The sequence below is a fragment of the Cebus imitator genome, unplaced genomic scaffold (assembly GCF_001604975.1).
Source record: "Cebus imitator isolate Cc_AM_T3 unplaced genomic scaffold, Cebus_imitator-1.0 Scaffold270, whole genome shotgun sequence".
NCBI classification, from domain to species: Eukaryota; Metazoa; Chordata; class Mammalia; order Primates; family Cebidae; genus Cebus; species Cebus imitator.
Window position 1 is genome coordinate 2,534,079 of NW_016107585.1, and position 26,892 is coordinate 2,560,970.

General features: G+C 35.7%; 1 protein-coding gene across 4 annotated transcripts in view; it reads left to right on the forward strand.

Annotated features, from left to right (window-relative positions):
* VEPH1 (ventricular zone expressed PH domain containing 1) overlaps positions 1 to 26,892 on the forward strand; it is a 223,796-nt gene that overhangs the window by 158,475 nt on the left and 38,429 nt on the right. For all 4 annotated transcript variants that reach the window (XM_017500789.2, XM_037728584.1, XM_017500785.2 and 1 more), the window contains 2 exons: positions 7,828 to 7,967; positions 11,190 to 11,324. In XM_017500789.2, the coding sequence (XP_017356278.1) occupies positions 7,828 to 7,967; positions 11,190 to 11,324 (275 nt within the window). The remainder of the gene's footprint in view (positions 1 to 7,827; positions 7,968 to 11,189; positions 11,325 to 26,892) is intronic.

The window sequence follows — 26,892 nt, forward strand, 5'->3', positions numbered from 1 at the left end:
AAAAAAAAAAAGTTATTTCTCTCATCTCTCCTATTCTTATCTCTGTAAGGTGGCATCTGGTGGCATAAGGCTCCTGCTTCCTTGTGGTAGAAAGCATTGATGTCCCTAGATGGGATGAGGTATGCCTTCTTGCCTGAAGGATAATGTTTTTTTCCACTCTACACATGGGCAGGTCCAGGGGTCTCCCTTGCCAATCTGACCCCACCTCCGTACCCACTGGTGTGAGATCCCGCCCCCCCTGAGTCCTGGTTTGCACAATTCTCTCTGCAGTCTACTGTGCAAAGCCACACCATACCCCTTGCCTCACTATGGTAATATCTCTGAAAAGTTGACCAGCAAGAGACTCATCTACTTCTGGCTCCTGTCTACTCCATAAGAGAGGAAAGAGTGACCATGAAAGCTAAACCTCAGAGGTTCCTATCTGCCTGGCTCATGATCTGTCCTTTTAATTAAGTTGGCTACCCTGTGTTGGTGCTGAGGGCCACCTGGGAGTGAATCTCTTTCTGAATGGTGACCATTGCCCTTGGTGTTACCATCATGTGTCTAATATACTACTCCTTCTCCAGGCCACAGCTCAAATGTGGGGGTAAGTCAGGACCCACTTCTGATGGCTTTGCACTTCTCTCTCTCCTTCTCTCAATAATTTCCCCTGCCAGAGCTAAAAAGTTTTCTCTTTTACTTGTTCCATGCTATATTCTTCTACCTTACAACAATAGAACTGACCAAGCTGTCACCCTTTTCATACTACAGGTTCTACAATGTATGCCCTCCATGCTCAGGAATCATAGGCTAAAGGGAGGTAAGGAAACTTAGAAAATCCTTTCTTGAGACAAAAGCTTCAATTTGGGCAGTTAAAAAATTAATTCCATTCTACCGTTTTGGTACTCCTATAACTGTTGAATCTCTACTCCATTGCCACTCCCACCTCCACTTGACAGTCAGATAGGTGGAGGCTCAAGTGAATTCAGGCAAAGGCTGTGAACTCAGAAGGCAAAAAACAAAAACATATTTAAAACTATAAATATTAGCCCTGTTACATGGTAATTAGTGAGACATCATTTAAATTACTTGCTTAAATCCCAGGATACAAAATCAGTGCGCAAAAATCACTTGCATTCCTATAAACCAATGACAGGCAAGCCAAGAGCCAAATCATACATGAACTCCTATTCACAATTGCCACAAAAAGAATAAAATACCTAGGAATACAGTTAGCAAGGGAAGTGAAGGACCTCTTCAAGGAGAATTACAAACCACTGTTCAAAGAAATCAGAGATGACACAAATGGAAAAACATTCCATGCTTATGGACAGGAAGAATCAATTTCATGAAAATGGCCATACTGATCAACGTAATTTAGATTCAATGCTATTCCCATTAAACTACCATTGATATTCTTCACAGAATGCGAAAACACTATTTAAAAATTCACCAGGAACCAAAGAAGAGCCTGAATAGCCAAGATAATTCTAAGTAAAAAGAGCAGTATCCACTCATGAATAATTATTTGATGGAATTTCAAATAGTTATTTCAAATTTATCATTATTTTTGAGAATCTAATTTTATTTTTACCTTAAAATATCTTTTCTTCTATTTACTATATCAAAGTTATGAAATAATTGCTATTCTGTTAAATATTCTAAACTTTAACTTGGGAGTGAGGAGGAATAGAGTTTTAGTCTAAAATACTAATGTATTTTATAAATAACATGGAATGAAAGTTTTACAAGTAGTCCACACTGGTTTGTGATACCTTCTTCCACTGTTTCAGTCAAAAGCAATGGCATTTTAAAGTAATGAGTTTGTTCTACACTTCTTCCCAAATTGGACTTTGTGGTTTCCTTCAAAAACATGCTTTATTTTACCTACTTTTGAAAAGCTCTTATCAGACAAATTACCAGTTTCATTTTCTTCTACTTTTTTTTCTGTCTAGTTTAGGACATTCATACAACTAAATGACACTATTATTCATTCATTGCATCAATGTTTTTACTTTTTTGTCTTCGAAATACATTAAAGAAGAATTAAATGGGAGATAAAGGAAATTGCTTCAAAGGTTCCTGTCTCACTAGTGTCAAGTAGGCAGAGGAAAACTCCTCCTGTTGTCATCTGGCCTGTCCTGAGTGCCAAGAGCAAGCCCTCATAGCCCTGAGCAAATGTCCAGCCCTGCTCTGGACAGCCATCACAGATACATTTCTTCACAGCCCTCTGTAGGCCTATAGAATTGAAGAATTTCAGAGACAAAAATTTCATTTCTAATATGAAAGTTCCTAAAAAAAAACTAAATACAGAATTATTATATGATCCAACAATGCTACTTCTTTGTATATACCAAAAAGAATTTAAATCAGAGCCTCAAAGAGACATTTGCCTACTCATGTTAATGGTAGCATTATTTACAGTAGCTAAAAGGTATGAACAACCCAAATGTCCATCAATAGATAAATGAACAAACAAACCATGGCATATACACACCATGGAAAATCATTCAGCTTTAATAAAGAAATTCTGACATAAGCTACCACATGTATGAACATTGAAGATATTATGCTAAGTGAAATAAGCCAGAACAAAAGAACAACTATTATATGATTCCACTTGTATGAGGTACCTAGAGTAGTCAAATTCATAAGGACAGAAAATAAAACGGTGGTTGCCAGGGGCTCAGTAGAGAGGAGAATGGGGAGTTATGGTTTAATGGGTATAGAGTTTCAACTGGGAAAGACATAAGAGTTCTGGAGATGAATGGTGGTGATAATTGCACAACAATGTGAATGAATTTAATGCCAATGAACTGTGCACCTAAAAATGGTTTAAATTTTAAACCATGTTATCCATAAAGTGGTAAGTTGTATGTTTTATATAAATATCACACAAAAAATTATTACCCTCATGGAGCTTACAATCTAGGAGAGAGAGATAAGCAAATTAAAATATAAAAATTATTTAAGTAGATGAGATGTGTGGTTTTTTTTTTTTTTTCATTCTGAATCAGCTTTTGGTCTGCTCCCACTTTCCAGATAAGAAACTCAAGGACAGAGAGGAAAAGTAACACAATCTACCCGTAAGACACGATTTGTTTGAATCCTGAGCCAATGATCTTTCTATTGAATTATACTTATTCTGAGGTACTTCTATTACCTCTATTTTATCTGATCCATTCACTTATGTACTAGAAAGAGAATAGGCTCTGGCACCTGGGTTCAGATTACAGCTCAGCTGATTCCTGGAAGTTTTATCTTGAGATTTCCTCTTCAGTAAGATGGAGATAACAAAGCCTACTTCATAAAGATGATATGTAATTGGTTATACTTACATGTTGGTACAAAGTAAGGAGTCAGTGAAGATTAGTTCTTTTACTAAACCTCTCAAAATGGCCTCTCTGAGTTTGTTGTTTATTTATAAGCTATGTTCAATATGTAAATACTTATAATCTAGCAGTTTCAGCAAACATATTCACGTGTTTGTGCTTTTATAAATTATAGTAGCAATATAGTTTAGATAGTAAAAAGACTGGCTCAGTGGAACACCTGGGAAATGAGCCAGATACATTTATCTGACCCTTATTTCACTGGGAGGGAACTTTCAAAGGATAAAGAATTCAAAATTAAACCTAATTTATTCTTTTTTTTCCAAAACTAAAGCCAATTCTTTGATATTTCTACTAGCTATTAAAAAATCAAAGCCATATTCCATTTTTAATCTTAAGACACTTAACCCTAAACAAAAAAATAGATAATGGCATAGGTTATATGAGTGGCCACCTGAGAAATGGGTTATAAGTGTCTAGTCTCCCAAGAAGAATGATGTGTTTCTCAGATATGGTCTGCTGAATGCAGTGCAGGAATAAAGGCATATAAATAGCATCGTAGAGGAAGAGTGGCAGAAGAAACAAAGAATTCCAAAATGATTCTTAAAGATTTTGACTCAAAAAGAAGACCAAAAGTTCTTGTATTTTTGTATTGTCTTTAAATTTATCTGTGTAATATATTTGAGTATTTTAACATATAACACATTATATCCTATAATTACTTCTGTTCATGTTAACTTTAATCTTTATAAAGTCCAAACCAAATCCTTTGATTATTATAAATAGAAGCCACATTCCTGGCCGGGCGCAGTGACTCACACCTGTAATCCCAGCACTTTGGGAGGCTGAGGTGCGCAGATCACAAGATCAAGAGATCAAGACCATACTGGCCAACATAGTGAAACCCCATCTCTACTAAAAATACAAAAATTAGCCAGGCGTCGTAGCAGGCACCTGTAGTCTCAGCTACTCAGGAAGCTAAGGCAGGAGAATCACTTGAATCCAGGAGGCAGAGGTTGCAGTGAGCTGAGATCACGCCACTGCACTCTATCCTGGGCGACAGAGCGAGAGTCCACCTCAAGAAAAAGAAGCCACATTCCAATAAAAATAAAGAAACTACTCTCAGATTTGACTTAATATGGAACACATTTTATATTTGAGACAGCATGACTTCTGTCTTCAAAATTTAGTCTAGAAAAATAAATAATCCTTTGGGCATCAATTATACAATTATATACGTAAATTTCAATGACTGAGATATACTAAACATACTATCTGGAATTATCTTAAACATTTATATTTATGTGATTGTTTTCAGGGTTCCCTATACTTAAAGTGCCTGTTTCTCTCATATTTTAAGTTCAAAATCTTGATCATTTTTCAAAATATACCTCAAATATCTCCTTCTCCATGAAGCCTCCCCTTGTTCCCCAGTCAGAATGAGTTGCTTATTTCTCTGAGCAGTCATTATTGTGTGTCCCTCCATTATCTAATAAACTGAAAACAACTTATAACCATTCTTATAAGTATCGATGTTTCTCCCATTTGGCTGTAAGCTTCTTAAGAGCAGGGCCATCTACATGGCCCCTATTGCTCTCAACACATATCTGACATTCATCCATTCATTTGTTCATCCAACAACAATTTATTGCATGCCAACTTTTGATACCATGGAATGAACAGGAGTGAAAAAATACATGAAAATTAACAACTAAGTCTTAAGGTCATAGGGGGAATTTTCCAAGCCAAAGAAGCTCTGGAAAAAATGAGGATACAAATACTGGTACAGACCAGATTTACTGAAAGCATTAACAGAAGCCTTATGTCACAAAACTGATGTATTTTTATAGCCAGTGTATATGCTTTTAAGTTAAGGATCTCTCTCTTGTAGTACTTTGACCATTTTATGCGATCTGAGACTCCTGTGGTTTGTGTATAAAAAGCTGGTGGGCTCAGAGTGAGTGAAATAAATCTAATCAATGTTTATTTTCAAAAGAAAACATGAATAGGCAGTAAAAACTTAGAAAGAGGAAAGAGATGGAAACTATTTTTTTAAGGTAAAGGCCTAAAGTCCAACTTGCAACTCTCAAGCTAACTAGATAAATTCTTAGAAAATAACTTTTGAAACTTTTCATTAAAACAAAACATATTGCTATCTCAACATATATGTTACATTTAGATTTATTTCAAATACCATTTTTTGTATGTGCTCTTGAGATACTAGGTTTCCTATTTCTTTAGAATAAATTAAATTTAATTTTTCAAAGCATACGTGCCAACTTTTAAAAAATTATCATTGTCAAATAATTTCTGATAAGGCAATTCTAAGTTGATATTGTGCTCCATTCTATTCTCCCAGTGCCAGACCTCCTGGTCTTTTCCACTAAGGCTTCAAGCACCCTTTACACCTCATGATTCATTCACCCACAGAATACAGACATAATTTCTGATTTTATACAAGAACATTGTATGCTCAACTTAAATCTTTAATTTCCTGAAACAAGTACTTTCCACAAAAACTAGTCCTCTTCTGTACTAATGTTTCACAATCACAGAAAGCTATTAATGACTAACATTTCTGTATATATCTCTAATTTGCCCTGTTACATTGCTGTTTGGTTTCCAAGACCTTCTCCCCTAATCTGTCATTGGCCACTCTCTCTAAGATTTTCCAAACTTTTCCTGAAAAGCCTGTTACTTCCTTCATACCTGACCTCTGATGGAGCACAGATAAGTCTTCCTCTCCCATTCTCCGAGAATTCAACAACACTCTGTCTTAGGTGGGGACTGACTTTGTCACCCTTACTAGGATCCCCATCAGTTTTTATTATTTTGCTTGTTTGCTTTTAGAGATGTGGTCTCACTATATTGCCCAAGCTGGCCTTGAACTCCTGGCCTCAGGGATTCTTCCTTTTCTGCCTCCCAAGTAGCTAGTACTACAGGTGTGTGCCATCGTGCCTGGCTTTTCTCATCGACTTTCAACAAACTCTAGTTCATTTACATTTTTAAGAGGATCACTGAATCTATTAACATTCTCCTTTCTTTTGTTCCTTCCTTCTTTCCTTCCTTCCTTCCTTTCTTTCCTTCCTTCTTTCTTTTTTGCTTTTTTTCAGACAGAGTCTTTCTCTGTTGCCCAGGCTGGAGTGCAGTGGCACGATCTCACCTCACTGCAGACTTCACCTCCTGAGCTCAAGCGATCCTCCTGCTCAGCCCCGCAAGTTGCTGGGACTACAGGCAGATGCCACCGTGTCCAGCGAATTTTTGTAGAGAAACGGTTTCACCATGTTGTCCAGGCTGGTCTCAAACCCCTGTGCTCAGGCAATCTGCCCACCTTGGCCTCCCAAAGTGCTAGGATTACAGGCATGAGCCACCACACCTGATCTCTGTTAATTTTCAAAACACTTCATTTCAAATGTCAGATTAATTCTGAAAGAAAAGCTACCCCATGAGCTATCAGTATGACTCTACAGATATTAAAAAAAACCTCAGTAGAGTAGAGCCTAAAACATTCCAACATGGTATCAGCCTGCTGAGTTCAAATCCTGGCTTTGCCACAGATTGAGCAGCCTTGAGCCATTTTTTCTGGATCTCTGAGCATCATTCATCTTTCATCTCTTCAGACATTAGTTATCTATTAATATTTATTTGTCACGTGCCAAGGTTATAAGAGTTAACAATGCAATCACAGTGCTTCACTAGACTAACTTTCCAATGAGCTGATTCCTCATCTTTAAAACAGAAATAATACCCATCTTGCAGGGTAAAATTAAATGAAGTCAAACACATAACACATGTGGAAGTCAATTAATGATAACTTTTATTATCCAGTATTTAACACACTGCCTAGCACATAGAATTTCAACCCATATTTGCTTCATTCATTTATTTTATTAATCATTCCTGTCTCTACCTATGGCACCTCACAACCTCTACTCTACACCACCCACCCACTACTTCCTTGTCCCTACAGGATAATCTCATGAACCCTCCCAGCTTAAATCCTTCAAGGTGAGATGACCTTTCCAAACCAGAACAGTCCAGTTCACAGGAAGCTACACTTCAGCCAGAGTTATTTTGGAAGCTATCTCTGAGGCTCCTGTACGACCAAGAGAATAGCATTCACAGTTCATGGCAAGCCATTTACTACCCAGAAAATGCCTGGATTTTCTTTATCCATCTGGTTATTGTTCCCAGATTATTGCTTCAAGATGTCCCATCAGATGAAAATGATATGGTATCTCCCATTTTATTGGTGAGAGTGCTTTCCCCCCATGAGAGTTGCTCAAAGAGTCTTCACGTGTTAATTAAAACAATAATAATAATAATTTAAAATATATTTATTTAATCTACTTTCCATGAAATGGACCCACTCTCAAATACACAGTTGTTTGTAGTTATTAGCTCACAGCTTGAAAACTGAAAAATATTTTATAAAGGCATTTGTGTGTTGATGTATTAATATAAAGTGTAACTCTGGAAAGACCATATGTTTAATGCTGTATGTATTTGTTTCTAGACACTGTTAGAAGTTGTGTAGCAAAGTTGTTCTTCACCTGCTCCTTGAAGGGTCATTACTGCCTATACAGTAAGTCCAGTTTTATTCTCATCAGCCAAGAACCTCAGCCATGGATCCAGATCATGTTTCTATTTCAGCAGGTTTGTATAATTTGTGTTCATCAGGCTCTTCAATGAGCTTGTGGGATATGGGCTTATAATCATTTTTATTGAATTATTCTTTGGCCAGAGTTGATATGTAGATAACAGCAACACATACATATTTCATTAATAATTTTAACCTGGGTTTTTTATATTTTAGAATAGTTTCCTTATAAAAGAAGGAATTATTAATCAGTTGACCAAGCATATTAATATCTTAAATATTCTTAGCTTTAAAATAGAAGAATGAAAGGGAAAATATCTTTGGTTAAACAACAGCAAAAACAGCTTATTTGGGAGAATAGCTTCCCTTACATAGTGCTAGCCTTGATTTGTCTAGAGTCTTCCAATCTCCAATTAATGTTAGTGTCAGTAGATTCTTTTTGACAGTGTTAAGATACTGGAATGCCTCTTTTTTCTATAGAATATATGTACATAGGTGAAATTATGTAAAAAGCAACTTTTAAGGAGAATGAAGAATTTAATGCAGAGATGTTAGCATCAAAAGAGATTCTTATTTGAAAATAGTTATCTTGGATGCACTAAACTTTCACATAACATTTGAGTATAGATTACAAAATGTTAGTAATAGAAGGAATCTTAGGAATCATTTTTACAGATAAGAAAATTGAAGGGTAGATTTCATATCATCTTACCCCTGACCCAGTGATCTTTTCGTTGTTGCATGTAGGTTGAAAAATAACGTATTTTTATTTTTTAAATGCATTATTTTATGCAACTACAAGCAGAGAAGGCAAAGGCAGAAAAAAACAAAATGCAAATATTATAATATGACTGAAAAGCAAATTATATGACACTTTATTTACTTCTCTTAATAAAATATTTCTATAATACTCCTATAAAAGCCACCAAGCAGACAGTTGTATTTCTTTATAAAATAAAGTCAGGCTTATTGAGAAATAATGAATTTTAATGCTGAATACATTATAATAATAAGGCAGAACTATAGTAATTAAGAAAAGAGACATATTAGACATGCCTTAGGAATACTCTTTTTTTCTATAGCAAGTCTTCTTAAGAACATTTAATAATGTCACATAGAGAACAGCTCATATTTTGGTGCCAAACAAATTGTACATGAATACAAAGAACAGCATTGACTTTCTTTCCTTTTCTTGAAATAACGACCTTATTTTTTTCTACCTTGCTTATATTTTTCACTGAGTTTTCATCAGTGATTTTATATTTGGCTTCATCTTTGGCTTTGTCCTAAACAGTTTTCAGTTTTCTGAAAACAAACCAAGAAATCTTGATGGGTTTTTTTTTTTTTTTTTTTTTGAGTATTATTTTATTGACTTTGTCTGATTCTTTGTCTTTCTCTTTAAACAAAATCATCAGAAGGCATCTGTGTATGCTATGTTTCTCCTGTGTTCATTCTACTATAAAGGTTTCTTTCTTTTTCTACACTTATGATATGTCATCTTCTGGCTGAATTCTGGCTTCAGGGTAAATAAAAATTCAAACCTTGGCTTGATATTAATAATTACAACCTGGCACTAGTCTTGTGCATTGGGCCAAACTGTTTCTTTTCCGTCAACTACACACATTCACACAGTTCTCAAATTCACAGATTCCAGTCTAAATGCTCCTCTTTAGATTGATGATTCATTAAATCAGGTCCTGTTCTTTAAATGAAAAATTGGGTGCTGCACCAGCTTTTGATAATAATTAATAAATTCTCAAATGTATCCATATTATGGGTCATGTAATTTATCTATTACTGGCTTTTAAATTTTTTTAATCTGTGGATCACTAACTTGAGCATTGAGATCCTCCATCTGTTCCCATTCAGTACTAGAAATAGTTCATTTTGATAAGAATAAAATTTTTCTGGAATAGTACTTATTAATCTTCATTCACTAAATAGAAGCTTTGTACATACAAACCACTTAGAGAGTCTCTTTTTCTTTTTTTTAAAGATGGGGTTTCACCATATTGGTCAGGCTGGTCTCGAACTCCTGACCTCAGGTGATCCGCCCACCTCAGCCCCCCAAAGTGCTGGGATTACAAGCGTGAGCCACCGCGCCCGGCAGAGAGTCTCATATGTCAGTGCTTAGACAGTCATTGACATAAAAAGAAAATATGATTTTATAAGATTTTATATGATTTTATAATTATATAAAATATGATTTTATATATTTTTTAAAATTATATTTAATTTTTAAAATTATATAAAATATAATTTTATAATGTACAATCTCATTATTTTATTGTACATTATACATAAAGGATCCTATATATCACATTGTATGTATGTAAATGGTATTTTATACCTTTATAGATGTTCTACATGTTTTTATAAAATTATTCTTTTGAATTGAAAAACTTCTTAAATTTATAGATATAACACTATCACATGTAAATGATTATTAGACACATCATTGATTAGTATATATACAAACAAGTTAAAATCTTCCTTTGAAAAGTTTATCTTCATTGGCTTGAATGAAATATATGTAAATGTGATTTTCTTTATGTTCACATTCTTATTGCTCAACACTTAAAGAAATTATCTTAAAGTTTCAATAATATTCAACCATTATACATTTTAGAATTAAAACTGTTTTTCTGTCCCCCACACACTCACTCATACTGTTCATATTTGATTAATTTCATAATGAACTTAGTTATTTAATTTCTATTCTTCATGATCTACTCTGTATAGACTTGATTTTTTTACTCTTCTAATTTTATTCCTAAATTGCCAAATCTTTGAGAAAATAAATATGAATATATTAACTACATTCCAATTAAGGAACATCCTTGGTAAATCACTGAGATAAACACTATGTTACAAAGGTTAGGCATATTTATGGAGATCATTATCAACTGCCTTTGAAAATCCTATTAAATAATTTTAAATTTCTGTTAAAAAATGAAAATCCTGAAATATATGTTTGATCTTTGTTTAATTTTCTTAAGAGAGGTAAGGGGTCTTGTTATATTGGCCAGGCTGGTCTCAAACTCCTGGTCTCAAGCGATCCTCCGGCCTCAGCATCCCAAAGTGCTGGGATTACAGGTTGATCCACCATGCCCAATCCCCATATATTGGATCTTTAAAACAAATCTTTTTCTTGTTTCATTTAAATTTAAATCACATTAAAGTTCAAACCAAGCCTAAGCAGTGCCTTGAAATCAATCGAACAATACTAATGGGACAAGACATGGTATATTCCGTTTCTGTCTGTAATGCCCTTTCAGAGCCTGTTTCCGGAGCCCCTGTCCATACAGAGTCATTCTGTGCAATTCCTCCGAGCCCTGTGGGAGAAGACCCAGACAGGGGATGCTCACAGCTTTGAAACAGCCATGATGGAGTCCATGTTTCCACAGCAGAAGGTAAAGGTTCCTTTCCTTGGTCATATTATAAGCCAAGATTTAAGACTGCCTTGAAACGGTTTGCCTTTTTTTTTTTTTTTTAGCAATTTAATTTCTTCCTTCTTTCCTTTACATTTTTTTTTATCTTTATCAGAAAACACTTATAAGTAATTATTTTCACCTGGTACCATAGTGGATTCAGAATAGAGTGGTATCAGTAAACAAGGTCATTGCCCTTTGAGGTCTATGTATTGACACAATACAGTTCCTTAGAACCACACAATGACTGCATGCAGAGTATGAAATAGAAAATATTTTACAGCTGGGTGTGGTGACTTGTACCTGTAATCCAAGCTACTTGGGAGGCTGAGGCAGGAAGATAACATGAGGCCAGTAGTTCAAGATTAGCCTGAACAACACAGCAAGACTCCATCTCTAAATTTTTTTTTTAATACCCAGGCATGGAAGCCCATGCCTGTAGCTCCACTACTCCTTGATCGTGGTCTTCCCAGCTCCAGAACTATAAAAAATAAGTTTCCATTATTTATAAATTACCTAGTCTTAGGTATTTTGTTACAGAAGCACAGTGACTAAGAAAGAAGGCCTGAATTAAAGTTAGAAGTTGCAGGAAGATTGGAGCTATTAAGAAAGTCAAATCAACAGGACTTAGAGCCTGATAAGAAAAATAGAAGAATCTAGGGTGACTCCAGTTGCATTGTTTGGCTAACTGGATGATAATATCACCCTGAAAATGAGAAATCCCAAAGTAATCTGATGGAGCAGAAGAAGATAAAGCATTCTGATTTGCATATTTTGAATCCAGGCCATTTATATGGCTAACAAGGTGGAGATGGTGGTTAAATGCCAATGTGGGCTTCAGGAACAAAGCCATGACTGGAGATACGAATTTGGGATTCACAAGCCAGCACTTAATGTCATGGCAGAAGACTGGACAATCATGCCAATATTAAACAAATTCAAAGTACAAACAAGTAGCAAATTAAGTACTCCAGAACTGATATCTTGTGAAACTAACATAATATCTCTTAAATGATTAAGAATTCTAATAATATGAAAATGAGCATAATTGAGCCGAAGTTTATTTGTAATGGTCTGTAAGACTTTAAAGACACATCAAACTACTGCATCACTACTTTTTGGCTTAGGTTTAGGAATTCAACATGCAGTATTAAAAATAAAGGAAACACCACAATTGCATCAGTGTAAAGTAAAATGGAATTCTTTGCACATTTCATTCAAATTTTCAACTGTTGCATCATGTTTGAAGACAGTGCCTCAAGTTCTCATAAATTTTTCATTGTGAACTATATTTTAACTAGAGGCAACTAGTAAATGAAAACTTGGCAGGCTGCTTCAAATCCTAAGAGATTTTAAAAAGTGCTTGGCGAACTAGTTTTGTGCATACTCACAAGTATGCTTATTCATATTTCTTGTATTTTATACTAATAAACATTTCTCTAAGGGAAAATTAACAGTAAACCAAATTTCAAATTTTTTAAAGTTTTATAATTTTGTTTGTTCATGAGTAATAGAAAAAACTTTTATATCTGCAATGCATACTACGTGGCAATATCTGCCCAAGTATTTCTCATTTGTTTTTTCCTATTTTTTATGAAGTGTTCTGTATACTAAATTCAAAATAGCCGTGAGAATGGTGCAAAGTCTGCTTTATTTTCACAATAGGTGCCATATAGACTTACATTAGTGATTTGAAAGACATGGCCATGTGTGTATCGACTGCTGTGATGGAGTTTCACTGCAGCGAAATGGATTCAGGCACACAAGAAAGAAGGAAGAAACTCCTAAGAAAATGCCTGAGCATCTAGAATATAACATTCTGGATGATATGAAGAGAAGTTTGTTATTGTGGTTGCTTTATAATAGAATCTTGGAATTTTAGAACTAAAAATTATTCAAGACATATTTATTAAATTGTAAATTGCTTGAGGGCAGGAATTTTGCCATATTTACCATTGTATTGCCAGAGCTACACGGTGCTTGGCACACACTAGGCTCTCATTAAACAATATATATCAATTGAAGAAATTTAAAAATCTTGTCATTTTCTGGATGTCAAAATTGAAAGGGACCTGTTGAAGGTCAGTGGCAGAGTTAGAAATGATACACATACCCTTGTGACGTCAGAGTTGTCACCAATGCATCTGGTACTTCCCTCCTCTAGGCACAGGACAGGATCACATTTCCCTGTCTATTGAAGCAAGGCTGGCCATGTGACTTGCTTTAGCCAATGAAACATGGGAGGGGATATGTGTCACTCCAAGAGGAATCTTTTTTTTTTTTTTTTTTTTTTCAGACAGAGTCTCACTCTGTCACCCAGGCTAGAGTGCAATGGCGGTCTCCGCTCATCACAACCTCTGCCTCCTGGGTTCAAGTGATTCTCCTGCCTCCAAGAGGAATCTTTTAAAAGCCTCTGCAATCCCTCTTTTCCTCTACCACAATCATCATGATCGTAGGAGCAAATGTTGAGATTAAGTTGCCAGAAGATGAAAACAGCCTGGAATTCTGAGCCACAACATGGAGGACTCTGCTCTAGAGAGCCACCCAGTCCCAACAAACATTTTCCAAGAGAAAGAAATATCTGTTGCTTTGTTAGAAATTGAATTTTTGGTATTAGTTATAGCAGCATAACCTGCCTGTCTTGATTCACACACCTACCAGAGTAGTTAAGCATGTTGGCTCTGAATCACCTGGCTTTAAAATCTGGCTCTGCTCCTTACCAGTTCTGTGTCCTTTGTCTCTGTGCCTCATTTACTTTCCCTGAACAATGGAGATAATATTAGTACCTACCTCATAGCACTGTTTTGAAACTTCAATGAGTTAATACATGTAGAGCTCTCAGAACAATGGCCAAACTTTTCAATCTCTCAATAAATGTTAGCTAATATTCTGATCCCCAGCCAGCCCCCAACCTCAAATAACACAAATTCAAATCTGTCTTACATGCATTATGGGAGGTTCAGAGTGGAGGTAGGAAGATGAACCTGAATAATAATCTCTCAAGTTATTGTACTCTTCCACTTTGATCAGATCGACATTATCAGAAACCTTTTCCAAATTTCAAACATGAATTTTCAGTATAAAATTCAGCCAGTTGCGGTGGCTCATGCCTGTAATCCCAGCACTTTGGGAGGCTGAGGCAGGCTGATCACCTGAGGTCAGGAGTTTGAGATCAGCCTAGTCAACATGAGGAAACCCCGTCTTTACTAAAAATACAAAAATTAGCCGGGCATGGTGGTGCATGCCTGTAATCCCAGCTACTACTCAGAAGGCTGAGGCAGAAGAATTGCTGGAACCTGGGAGGCGGAGACTGCAGTGAGCCAAGATCCCACCACTGCACTCCAGCCTGGGAGACAGAACGAGACTCCGTCTCAAAAATAAATAAGATAAAATCAAATAATAAACAAATAAATAAATTCAATCAAATTATCTTTTGCAAACTATATATCAGTCTCACACAAGCATCAGAGAGTGGAAATGCTTATGTAATATAATGCTAAATAGTTTTAATCCATAAACATAAAAGCTCAACATTAGTGAACTTAGTAAAATGCATGAATTCCATAGTTCAAATTTTTAAAAATTATCGCCTAAATGGCATTTGATAAAATCCAACAATCATTTTACTAACACACATTTTGTATAAAAATTGTATTGGCCAGGTGCAGCGACTCATGCCTGTAATTCCAGCACTGTGGGAGCCTGAGGTGGGTGAATCACGAGGTCAGGAGTTCAAGACCAGCCTGACCAAGATAGTGAAGCTGTGTCTCTACTAAAAATACAAAAAAATTACCCAGGCATGGTGGCGGGCACTTGTAATCCCAGCTACTTGGGAGACTGAGGCACAAGAATCTCTTGAACCCGGGAAGCGGAGGTTATAGTGAGCCAAGATTGTGCCATTGCACTCCAGCCTAACAACAGAGAGACACTCCATCCCCCCGACAAAAAAAAAAAATTATTAATGTCTATGTCTAATTAGACTGGATTTCCATGAGAACACATGCTTGTCATTGTACACTCAGCACCTAGAGCATAGCCTGGCGTAACAATTGACACTCAGTGACATGTGTTGACTGAATAAAGTGAGAGAGCACTATTACTAACTAGAAATGGAAAGATGTGCTCTTAGCATGATAAGTATTTATCTGATAACAAAATAAAAAGTATGCCTAGTGGTAAACAATCGAAGATTTTTTTATTAAATATTGAAATAAAACCAGAACACCCACTATAAACTTTATAATTTAGTATTGTTCAAAAGCATGAGTCAACGTGAGAATATAAGCCCCATGGGAGCAAGGATCTTGTCTGCTTGTTCATTACAGAATCCAGGATATCTAAAGAGCATGCCTGGCTCATACTAGGCACTAAAAAAATAACAATAATAATAACAAATAGAACACAAGACAGAAATAAGGAGTATATTATTTGAAATAAGAAGATAAATTCAACATTACTTTTAGCTAATATGAGAATAAAAAGAGCACTATTAGAATTAATAATAATTTACCAGGTATTTAGAATGTACCAGTAATTGTCCTGTTCATTTAATATCAATTATTTCACTTAATCCCAAGAACACTATGAGATAGACAGAATTATTATTACCATTTTACAAATGAGTAAACTAAGTAGAAGAAAGATTTTCTCAAAGTCACAGAGCAATGGAGAGAAATAGACTTGAATGAACAGTGATTTACCACGTTCATGACTGGAAATAGTGAATATTACAAAAATGTTAATACTTCCTAAGTTAATTAACACATTAACTGAGTTCCAATTTAAATTCTAAGAGAATGATTTTTGATCCCTTGTGAAGTTATGGCAATATACAGCCAGAAGGACAAATAGGTGAGAATAGTTTGAAAATTTTTGAGAGGCAAAAAAGGACATTCCAAAACATTAAAGCATTCTATAAACCCTACAATTATTAAATTATTTCACTTTTAGGGAAATAATTAATGCAGATAAATGGAACAGACTAGTCCAGAAACCAACATGAATCACATATAATCAGTTAATCTATATATACAATTGTTTAACTCCATATGAAACAAATTCTTTTTTAAAATCCTACATAAAAGAGAACGATATCAAAACCCTAGAGCTAACTTTATACATATAGAAAAAATGTAAAGGTATTTGCTATAATTAGAAATTAAACAAGGATACCTGCCATCACTCTCAAAATTTAGCATTTTATAGTGATCTTACCCAATGTAGGAAGACAAAAGCAGGTAAGTATAAGGATGTAAACAGTATAAAGCAGAAAGAGAAAGAGATAGAGATGAGAGGGAGGATCAGAGAAAGAGAAGTTATTTATAGACAATAAGATTATTTGTGTGGAAAGTTCAAATGAATCTAACCTTTAGAATATATAAAACATCCATAAAGTTATTTGATATAAGATCAACATGTAAAATCAATAACAAATCTATACATGAGTAATAATTAAATAGAAAATGTGGAAAAACATGCCATCTATAATAGCAATAAAGTTTATAAAGGACCTAGGAATAAATACAAAAGGTGTGAAACTCTTTAATGATAAAAATTTTTTTAATATTAATGAAAAAAATTTGTAAAGATTTGAATTAATGAAAAGATATGACCTTTTCATGGTCAAGAATAGCCATTATCATATAAATAGAAACTTTCTCCCAAATTAAAATGTAAGTACAATTTCATATCCAATCCTAATGGCAACAGGCTTTCCTCATGGAGTTTGATGAACTGGTCCTAAATTTAGAATAAACAAAATTCGAAGAAAGACTGTGGAGGAGGATATTTTTCTGCTAGAGAAAAAGAAAACTCATTACAAAACTATAAGTGAGATGTGATTATTGCCTCAGGGATAAGTTAATGGTAAATAATGAAGAGCCCAGAAACTTTCATGTAAGTCCCAATCATATATGAAAGTTTGGTAGGTGATAGAAAGGGATTACAAATCAGTGACAAGAAAGTAAAATATGTTTTAAATAATGTAAGGACACGTGACTTTTCCAAGCTGAAAAGATAAAAGTAGATCCTTCACAGACACCATATAGATCAATTAACTCCACACAAATTAAAGGCTTAAATATAATCAATGAAATCTTATAACAATTAGAAGAAAATATCAAAAGTTATCTTTATAACTCCAGGATAAGAAAAAATGGAACACAAATCTTGGCAAAGATGTGAAAAAGTGGAAATGTTCACACACTCTTGATGGAAGTAAAATAGGTATATCTGTTTAGAAAAAAAAGATACTTAAGAACATGTATATATATAATCATTAATTAGACTTACAAATGACAGCTAGATGACTGTTAAGATGGGTGAGTAACTGGATTTCTGAAGTCTTCATTCCATTTAAAGCTTATCAGAAAAATGCTTACGTACAAGGAGGTTTTCTATTACGGTATATAAAAATGTTCTAATACTACTCAGCTATAAAAAAGAACAAAATAATGTCTTTTGTAGCAACTTGGATGGAGCAGGAGGCCTTTATTCTAAGTGAAGTAAGTCAGAAATAAAAAGCCAAATACCATGTGTTCTCACTTATAAGTGGGAGATAAAGGCATACAGAGTGGTATAATGGACATTGGAGACTTGGAAGCTTAAAAACTACATATTAGGTAGAGTATACATTACTTAGGTGAGGGTTGCATTAAAATATCAGACTTCATTCATCCATGTAAGCAAAAACCACAAATTTTCATTTACAGACTTCTTAAAGAGCAATCTGCTCTATATAATATAATCAAAAGTTATATCATAATTTCATGTGCCATATTTTTCTGAAGTTCTATTTCTAGATGAAATATGTGCATCAGGAAACATGTACAGAAATATTAACTGAAGCATGTTTTGCAGCAAAAAATCAGGAGCAACACAAATGTCCCCTGATAGAGGAATGAGAGAAAAAAAGTGGTGTAGTATAGTCTTGTTATACAGGCAGTTAAAGTGAATTAATTAGACCTATATGTAATAACATGGGATAAATCTTGAAAATATGATATTGAGTTTTAATAAGCAAGTTGCAAAACTATGATATGAGTACTATGATAGCATAAATTGTATTGTATAAATTTTTAAAACATACCAAGCAGTGTTATGCATTATTTATACATACATACACTTATGATAAAAATACACTATATTTAGAATTATACCAAATTTATGATGGGGTTGCCTTTAGGTAAGGAGAAAGTGAGGAAAGGAAGGAAGAAAATGTTACTGGGAAAGGGAATTAAGAAGATCTTGATTTCATCTGTAATTTTATTTTTAAATAACCAGAAGCAAAATATTAGCATTTGTTAAGTCTGGCTGGCAGGTACATGGGTATTTGTTAAAGTATCTTTGTAGATGCTTTTTCTGTCTTTGTTTTTTAAACTTAATTTCACTTATAACTAATGTCAAAGAGTAAAGAATTGGTAGATTTGACTACCTAAAATATAAAATCTGTAAAAAGCAAAACCTTTTATGCACAAAAATTTCAAATGAAAATATTTGTAACAAGCATGAAAAACAAAGTTTAATATCCTTAAGCTACTATTGTAAGTTCATGTAAATCAATAATCAATGAGCCAAGAACATGAGCAATACCTAGGAGACTCAGTCCAGAAAAGATATTCGGCCTCATTAGTAGCCAAAGTAGTCAAAGTTAAAATAAGTTACCCTTTTTAATGCATTTTAAAAAATACAATAATCAGTGCTGGCTTGAGTAAGATAGTGAAGACACTCACACATTTCTAAGTTGAAGTGTAAATTATTTCAACATTTCTAAAAAGCAATTTAGCAATGCAGTTCAAGAGTCTTAAAAATATTCATATCCTTTCACACAGTGATTCCACTTCTAGGAATCTGTTCTAAAGAAATAATCTGAAACGTGTACAAAACTTAAGATAAACAAACACAAAAAGTATTGCAGAGGGATTTGTAAATAGCCTAAATATCTAAAGATGGGAGAATGAAATTATTATACACCCATAAAAAAGAATATTTTTGTAGGTCAGGCCCTGAATCCAGGTAAAAGAATATTTTTTAAGACAGATAGACAGATGAGATGGATAGATAGATAGATAGATAGATAGATAAATAGGCCAACACAGAAAGACTAACAGACAGCCAAATCATGAGGGAATTCCCATTCACAATTGCTACAAAGAGAATAAAATACCTAGGAATACAACTAACAAAGGATGTAAAGGACCTCTTCAAGGAGAACTACAAACCACTGCTCAAGAAAATAAGGGAAGACACAAACAGATGGAGAAATATTCCATGCTCATGGTTAGGAAGAATCAATATCATGAAAATGGCCATACTGCCCAAAGTAATTTATAGATTCAACACTATCCCCATCAAGCTACCAATGACCTTCTTCACAGACCTGGAAAAAACCACCTTAAACTTCATGCGGAACCAAAAGAGAGCATGCATAGCCAAGACAATCCTAAGCAAAAAGAACAAAGCCGGAGGCATCACATTACCTAATTTCAAACTATACTACAAGGCTACAGTAATCAAAACAGCATGGTATTGGTACCAAAACAGAGATATAGACCAACAGAACAGAACAGAGGCCCTGGAGGCAATGCCACACATCTACAACCATCTGATCTTTGATAAACCTAACAAAAACAAGGAATGGGGAAAGGATTCCCTGTTTAATAAATGGTGTTGGGAAAACTGGCTAGCCATGTGCGGAAAGCAGAAACTGGATCCCTTCCTGACACCTTACACTAAAATTAACTCCAGATTGATTAAAGACTTAAACATAAGACCTAACACCATAAAAACCCTAAAAGAAAACCTAGGCAAAACCATGCTGGACATAGACATAGGCAAGGACTTCATGACTAAAACACCAACAGCATTGGCAACAAAAGCCAAAATAGACAAATGGGACCTCATTAAACTCCAGAGCTTCTGTACAGCAAAAGAAACAATCATTAGAGTGAACCGGCAACCAACAGAATGGGAAAAAATTTTTGCAATATACCCGTCTGACAAAGGGTTACTATCCAGAGTCTACAAAGAACTAAAACAGATTTACAAGAAAAAGCAAACAAACCCATCCAAAAGTGGGAGAAGGATATGAGCAGACATTTTTCAAAAGAAGATATATATGAGGCCAACAAACATAAGAAAAAATGCTCACCATCACTGATTATTAGAGAAATCAAAACCACATTGAGATACCACCTCACCCCAGTTAGAATGGTGATCATTAAAAAATCTGGAAACAGCAGATGTTGGAGAGGATGTGGAGAAACAGGAACACTTTTACACTGTTGGTGGGAGTGTAAACTAGTTCAACCATTGTGGAAGACAGTGTGGCGCTTCCTCAAAGACCTATAAATAGAAATTCCATTTGACCCAGCAATCTCATTACTGGATATATACCCAAAGGATTATAAATCATTCTATTATAAAGACACATGCACACGTATGTTCATAGCGGCACCGTCTACAATAGCAAAGACCTGGAACCAACCCAAATGCCCATTGACGATAGGCTGGATAAGGAAAATGTGGCACATATACACCACGGGATACTATGCAGCCATAAAAAATGATGTGTTTGTGTCCTTTGTAGGGACATGGACAAATTTGGAAACCATCATTCTCAGCAAACTGACACAAGAACAGAAAATCAAACACCATGTTCTCACTCATAGGCAGGTGATTTAACAATGAGAACACATGGACACAGGGACAGGAGCATCATACACTGCGGTCTGTTGTGGGGGGCAAGGGAGGGACAGCAGGGTGGGTGGGGAGGTCGGGGAGGAATAACATGGGGAGAAATGCCAGATGTAGGTGACAGGGGGATGGAGGCAGCAAACCACATTGCAAGGTGTGTACCTATGCAACAATTCTGCACGATCTGCACATGTACCCCAGAACCTAAAGTACAATTTAAAAAAAGAACAACAAAAAAATATTTCTTTTGTAATCAAGGAAAAAATATTACTTTAAGTTACATTGCCTTATGTAAAAGAGCAGTTTACTTGAAAAATCCGTTCTAAGACAATCAATTTCCATTATAAAATAGGGATTTTCAAAAGAGGGTGGAAAACCAGTTGATTTATTGAAGAAATGAGAAAGACCTCCATGAAGCAAGTAGAGATTACTACTAACAATTTCATTTCAGTGTGTGTGCTGCCCAACACTTCAGAGGGAATGGCACTTTGATTATCAGAGGACCAGACAGTTGACAAAGTTGATTGGGGGACTGCTAAAGAGCCAGAATTTCAGAAAGAAAATGCCTTTATTGACACATTCGTTCCAGTTACCAAAGCATAGGGAAATGTCACATGCTACAGAAATGGGATCTCAAAATTATGTCCCTTTCAGAAAAAAAAAAATACATTTGCTGCTGAAATAAAACATGCCCCATCTGGCTAACATTTGGCGATTTGCTTTCAATCCACATTGCTACAAACACACTTGACAGTTCCCAGGATAACTGACGGGAGTGTCAAGGCATAAGTAAAACTGAAATCTTAATTCTGAGTGGAACTCGAGGAGATTTTCTGATGCTCCCACAGGCTTAGATGCAGTGTTTTGGGTTAAAGTGTTAATGTGCTTGAATATATACATGCATAAGTAAGTAAATAAAAAGTGAGCTTATTGTATATATGATGTAACAGTTCAAAGTCTTATGAGAAAATGTAAGTCTACATGTGTGATGGAAGTGACAAGTGCTGTGGCAGGTCAGTCTCCAAGAGAGCTGTATGAATATATATTCGAGAGAACCTTCATTTCAGAGCAAGCTAGAGGGAAGTGGGGCTTGGGATTTCAGAACCCCAGATGGGGGTGGAGGATTCTAGGCTTTTAGGCTATGAGCTCAGAACCAGGAAAATCTGATAGGCAGTTTCTAAGTGGCAATGGTGAGGTAAAAAGATAAACAGGCCTAAGAAGCCAGGCCAAGGGGCTAATCTAGTGATTGAGAGGAAAACTAAATGAAGACTGCAAAATCATGGAGGGGCCTGGAGGGCAGACTGAGGGTGGAATGTGGATGTAGAGGCAAATGTCTGGGACACTCTTTGCTCAGGGAAGGAGCCAGTTGGGAGAGTGGTAGAAATTAAAATACAGAGTTTGGAGGCTTTTTTTATTTTTAAAGAGAAAAATAGTTCCATATAAAAAGAATGGCATGAGCAATAACATGGAGGAGACAAAATAACCACAGCAAAATCATGGTAAATATGACTCTAAGTTCATGTATTCCATCAAAAATATTTTTTGCAAATGCCTGCTCTATACCAACCACTGTGCAGATACTAAACATAAGCAATCATGATCCCTACCCTGATGGAAACAAGCAATACACTAAGAAACAAATACACAATTGCATGCTGATAGATACTATAAAAAATAATGCCTAAAGAAAATGAGCATTTGTTGGATGGTCAAGGAAGGCTTCTCCGAGCAGATATCAGACATGTTTTCCTGGCAGTGACAAGTTGTACAAAGGCCTTGAAACCAAAAAACAAAAACAAAAAAGGAAGAATAAAAGAAAGGAAAAGCTTTGGGATATTAGAGCATTCTCCTCAAATGTAAGTCACACATCCCATCAAAAAAATGTTTTTGAACAAGTACCTTCAATATGTGTATATTTATTTATCTTTAAACTATATACATGTATTATTTTACATACTTGTTATTTCACTATAAAACATTGAAAGATAGAAAATTTAAAGGACAAGATAAAAAATATAAATGAAAGTTCTAATATTTTCTTCCTCCTATATTACAGTAGATGGTCACACCTACACAGAAGTGAGCACACTCACCTTTCACAGCATTGGTAGAGCCAGTGAACAAAGGGGAGAGTGGAAACTGGAGAGTCCATCTGGGGATTTCTGTCCTGGCCTTTTAGACCATGGCAAGGAGCTTAGATTTTATTGCAGTCTGTGGAAAGCCACAGAAGAGTTTTGAGCAGCAGTTTCTTAGTCCATTTGGGCTGCTATAACAAAATACTATTAACTGGGGGCTTATAAACAACAGAAATGTATTTCTCACAGTTCTGGAGGCTGGGAAGCCCAAGATCAAGGCAGATTCAGTGTCTGGTGCAGGCCCAGTTTCTGGCTCATAGATGTTTTCCTAATGCTGTGTCCTCATATGGTTGAAGGGACAAGTGATCTCTCTTGGGCCTCTTTAATAAGGCACTAATCCCATTCATGAGGACTCCATCCCCAAGACTTAATACCTCCCAAAGGCCTCCCCTCCCAATGCTGTCAACTTGTGGGATAGCATTTCAGTGTATGAATTTGGTGGTGGTAGGGGGACATAAGCCTTCAGTCCATTGCAACCAGCTTGTTTTTAAAAGATCATTCAGTCTGCTGAGTGGGGACTAGATTGGAAAGGAACAAAAGTAAAATTAAGGGGATCACAAAAAAAGACTATTGCTAATTCAGGTGAGAGAAGAGGGTAGCTTAAACGTGGATGATCCTCCTAGAGATGGAAATAAATGACAATTCAATATAACTTTTGGAGGTAAATGTAACATAACAAGCTAATGAATGGCATGTAAGTGTGAGGGAGAAGTAAGGAATCAAGGCTGATGTCAAGTTTCTGGCATGGTGGTATTATTTATTAAGGTGGATAAAACAAAGAAAATGAGCTCTGGGGATGGGCAAGTGAGTGAAGGTGGGCGCTGGGATGGAAGACTTTCAGACATCTGAATGTGAAGTTTCAAACACCTGCCGGATGTCCCAGTGGAACTGTTTTTTAGATAATTGGACATTCAACTGTGAAGTGACTTAGACCAGGAATATAGATGAGGATATCATCAGCATACAGATGATGAAAACCATGGGAAGACTGAAGCAATCTAGGAAGAGAGTTTAGATAGGAAACCGTCCCAGTTTAGGACTGCATCCAGACAGCAGCTAAGAGACAAAAGAACCTCAGAAAGTGTAGAGGGCATCACAGGTATCAAGAGTGTGTCCAAGAAGGAGAGAGAAAGGAATTGTATGGGATTTAGTAGCCAAATGAAGGTAAGTGTGCATTCAACTGGGCAATTTGGAAAGACAGTTTTAATAGTTTTAAGGGTAAGGTAAGAACAGAAGTAGGTGGAAGAACGAGAAGGAAAGAAGAAGGAAGCATAGCATATGTAGAGAGCTGTTTTAAGCAGTTTGGTGCTGAATAGGTTGGTAAGTAGAGGGATTATAGAGATGGGTAAAAATGGAAGCCTTCAGAACCTGTTTGTAAATTGCTGGGATGATGCAGTAGGGAGGGTGAGACTGATGAAACAGATGAAAGAAGAGATGATTGCATACAGAACCAGATCAATTAGTACATTTGATAGTGAAAAGAAGAATGCATTTTTTTATAGCTTTTAAATTTTTTCAGTAAAATACGAGGTGAGGCCATCAGCTGAAAGTGAGGTAGGGAAAGCGTGGGGTGGAAGGTAGGAGATTTGAGGAAGGAGAAGGTTTGAAATTAAATGCTCAGAGAAAGGACCACGAGCTTCCTAGAGAAACACAACAGAGTGATCAGGCAGTGAGGAGCATCCAGATGGGACCTGAGGTTATGGATCTAGAGTAAGGCAGAGATCTGATTTTCTCCAGCTCCAATCCACTGTTCAGGTACTGTGATGGAATTCATCCAGGCTTGGATTTTTGTCTCTTGGTTGACTGGTAATAAAATACTGAAGTGTTTCAAGATCTGTATCTGAGAAGATGGAGGGCAAAGATGCAGACCAAAAGAAGAAAATTTTAAATGCTGAAAAGGGAAGCATCTACACAGGAGAAAACCAATTTGGGAAACAGAAAGATTCTTTTTAGAGTGGCAGGGGGCAAAAAACAAAAACAAACAAACAAAAAAAACAGTTATTTCCTGAGTGAAGAAAACGATGGATTTGTACTGAGTTTCTCTTTATAAGAACCCTCTGCTTCTCCTTAAAGCCCCAACAGACACTCTACTCCTCCTCTCAGAAAAACAGAATAAGTACACCCACCAAGCAGCTGGCCAAGGTTAGGACAACAGCTGCAGGAGCAAGGAGGTTAACTGACCCTGGCTGTGTTTACAGCATGCGCCGTGGATAAAGCTTGCAATGCTAAGTAACACCGGGAGAGTTTTCAGCTTAAGCACAAGATGGATTTTTATCACAGTTTATGTAGTATAAGTAGACTCACACTTTCCACCAGAGCCATGATAATTCATCTGGGATTAATATGAGTAACATAAGAGGAGAGCTTCACATGTGAAGAGTTCTTGAGAGAAATGACATGACCCTTAGAGACTTTTACAAGCATGACTTTTATTGATGCCTTAGGACCACTGAGTTTGGAAGTTCGGCCAAATTCTAAACTTTGCCTCCCTAAATACTATTTCTACCTTCATTTGGATTTACTTCTTTCCCTTAACAGGTATACATCACCCATTATATTAAGTGATTGCACATGATTTTGTAAAGGCATTGAACCTAAGTGATAGTTCTATTTACTATTAAGAAACAGGTTTCTTTTAATTGTTATACACTGGTCTGTTGTTTTATAGTCTTTCTTTTAAATTCTCTTATCTCCTTTAGAAAATTATTACCTTTACTCTTGGCTAATTAATATACACTATTCATACCTCCCTAACCACTGTCCACCTACACTGTACTTACTGTACATATACTGTTTAACAAATTTAAATTGACAGAGAAATGTTTTCTTAGTTTCGTTGGAATCCTGGTTTATCACACGTATTATATTCCTTTCATATTTCGCAAGCCAGACTGTCCTATAATGAAGCATGTCAATTTTACATTTGTGAACATTTCTTCACAGTTAGCCAGATGTTCTGCATCAAGGAAATTTTTTAAAAAATTTAGAAAATAGTTAATGAAATAACTATTCCTGGGGGAGCAGAGGTATGCAATCCCTCTGCAACGTCTGTTCTAATCCAATAGTGATTAGGTTCTTTTCTTAAATAATCAGTGCATGAGTAAAATCCTTTTCTTTTTCTTTTGCTGCTATCATGGATATTGTGTGAATGACAACAAACGCTGTACACTATATTATTAGAATAAATAGCACCTCTTTTTGTGCAACAAGAAAGAGTGATAACTGAAAACTCAAGATCTGGGTTTGAATCCTGCCTCTACCACCTACTTACCAGCGCTTTGCCTAACTCCTCTGTGCCTCACCTTCTCTACCTGCAAAGTGCAGAAAATAACAGTAACCTCTTCACAGGGATATTATGAGATTTAAAAAACATAACACATGTAAAGCCCATGGAGCAATGATTGCCATATAGTAAGAGCTCAACAAACAGTAGCTAGTCCTATTTTATTGCACCCTTTCTGCGAGACCTCTCCAAACAAAATGAATGACTCCCCTCCCATAACCTTTCATGTAGATGTAAATAAAGATGTCAACAACAGCAGAATCATTTAATTTTAATGTCTTTATGCCTCTCATAGGCTGTGGGATCAGGCTCTTCCCATTCATGTCTGCATGTCCCAACACCTATCATGGCATCATGGCCTGAGGCAAAGCAGCTACTCAGTAAATGTTTTTAGACTTTATATTCGCAGTTATGACAAAGATTTCTCTCTTTTTTTTTT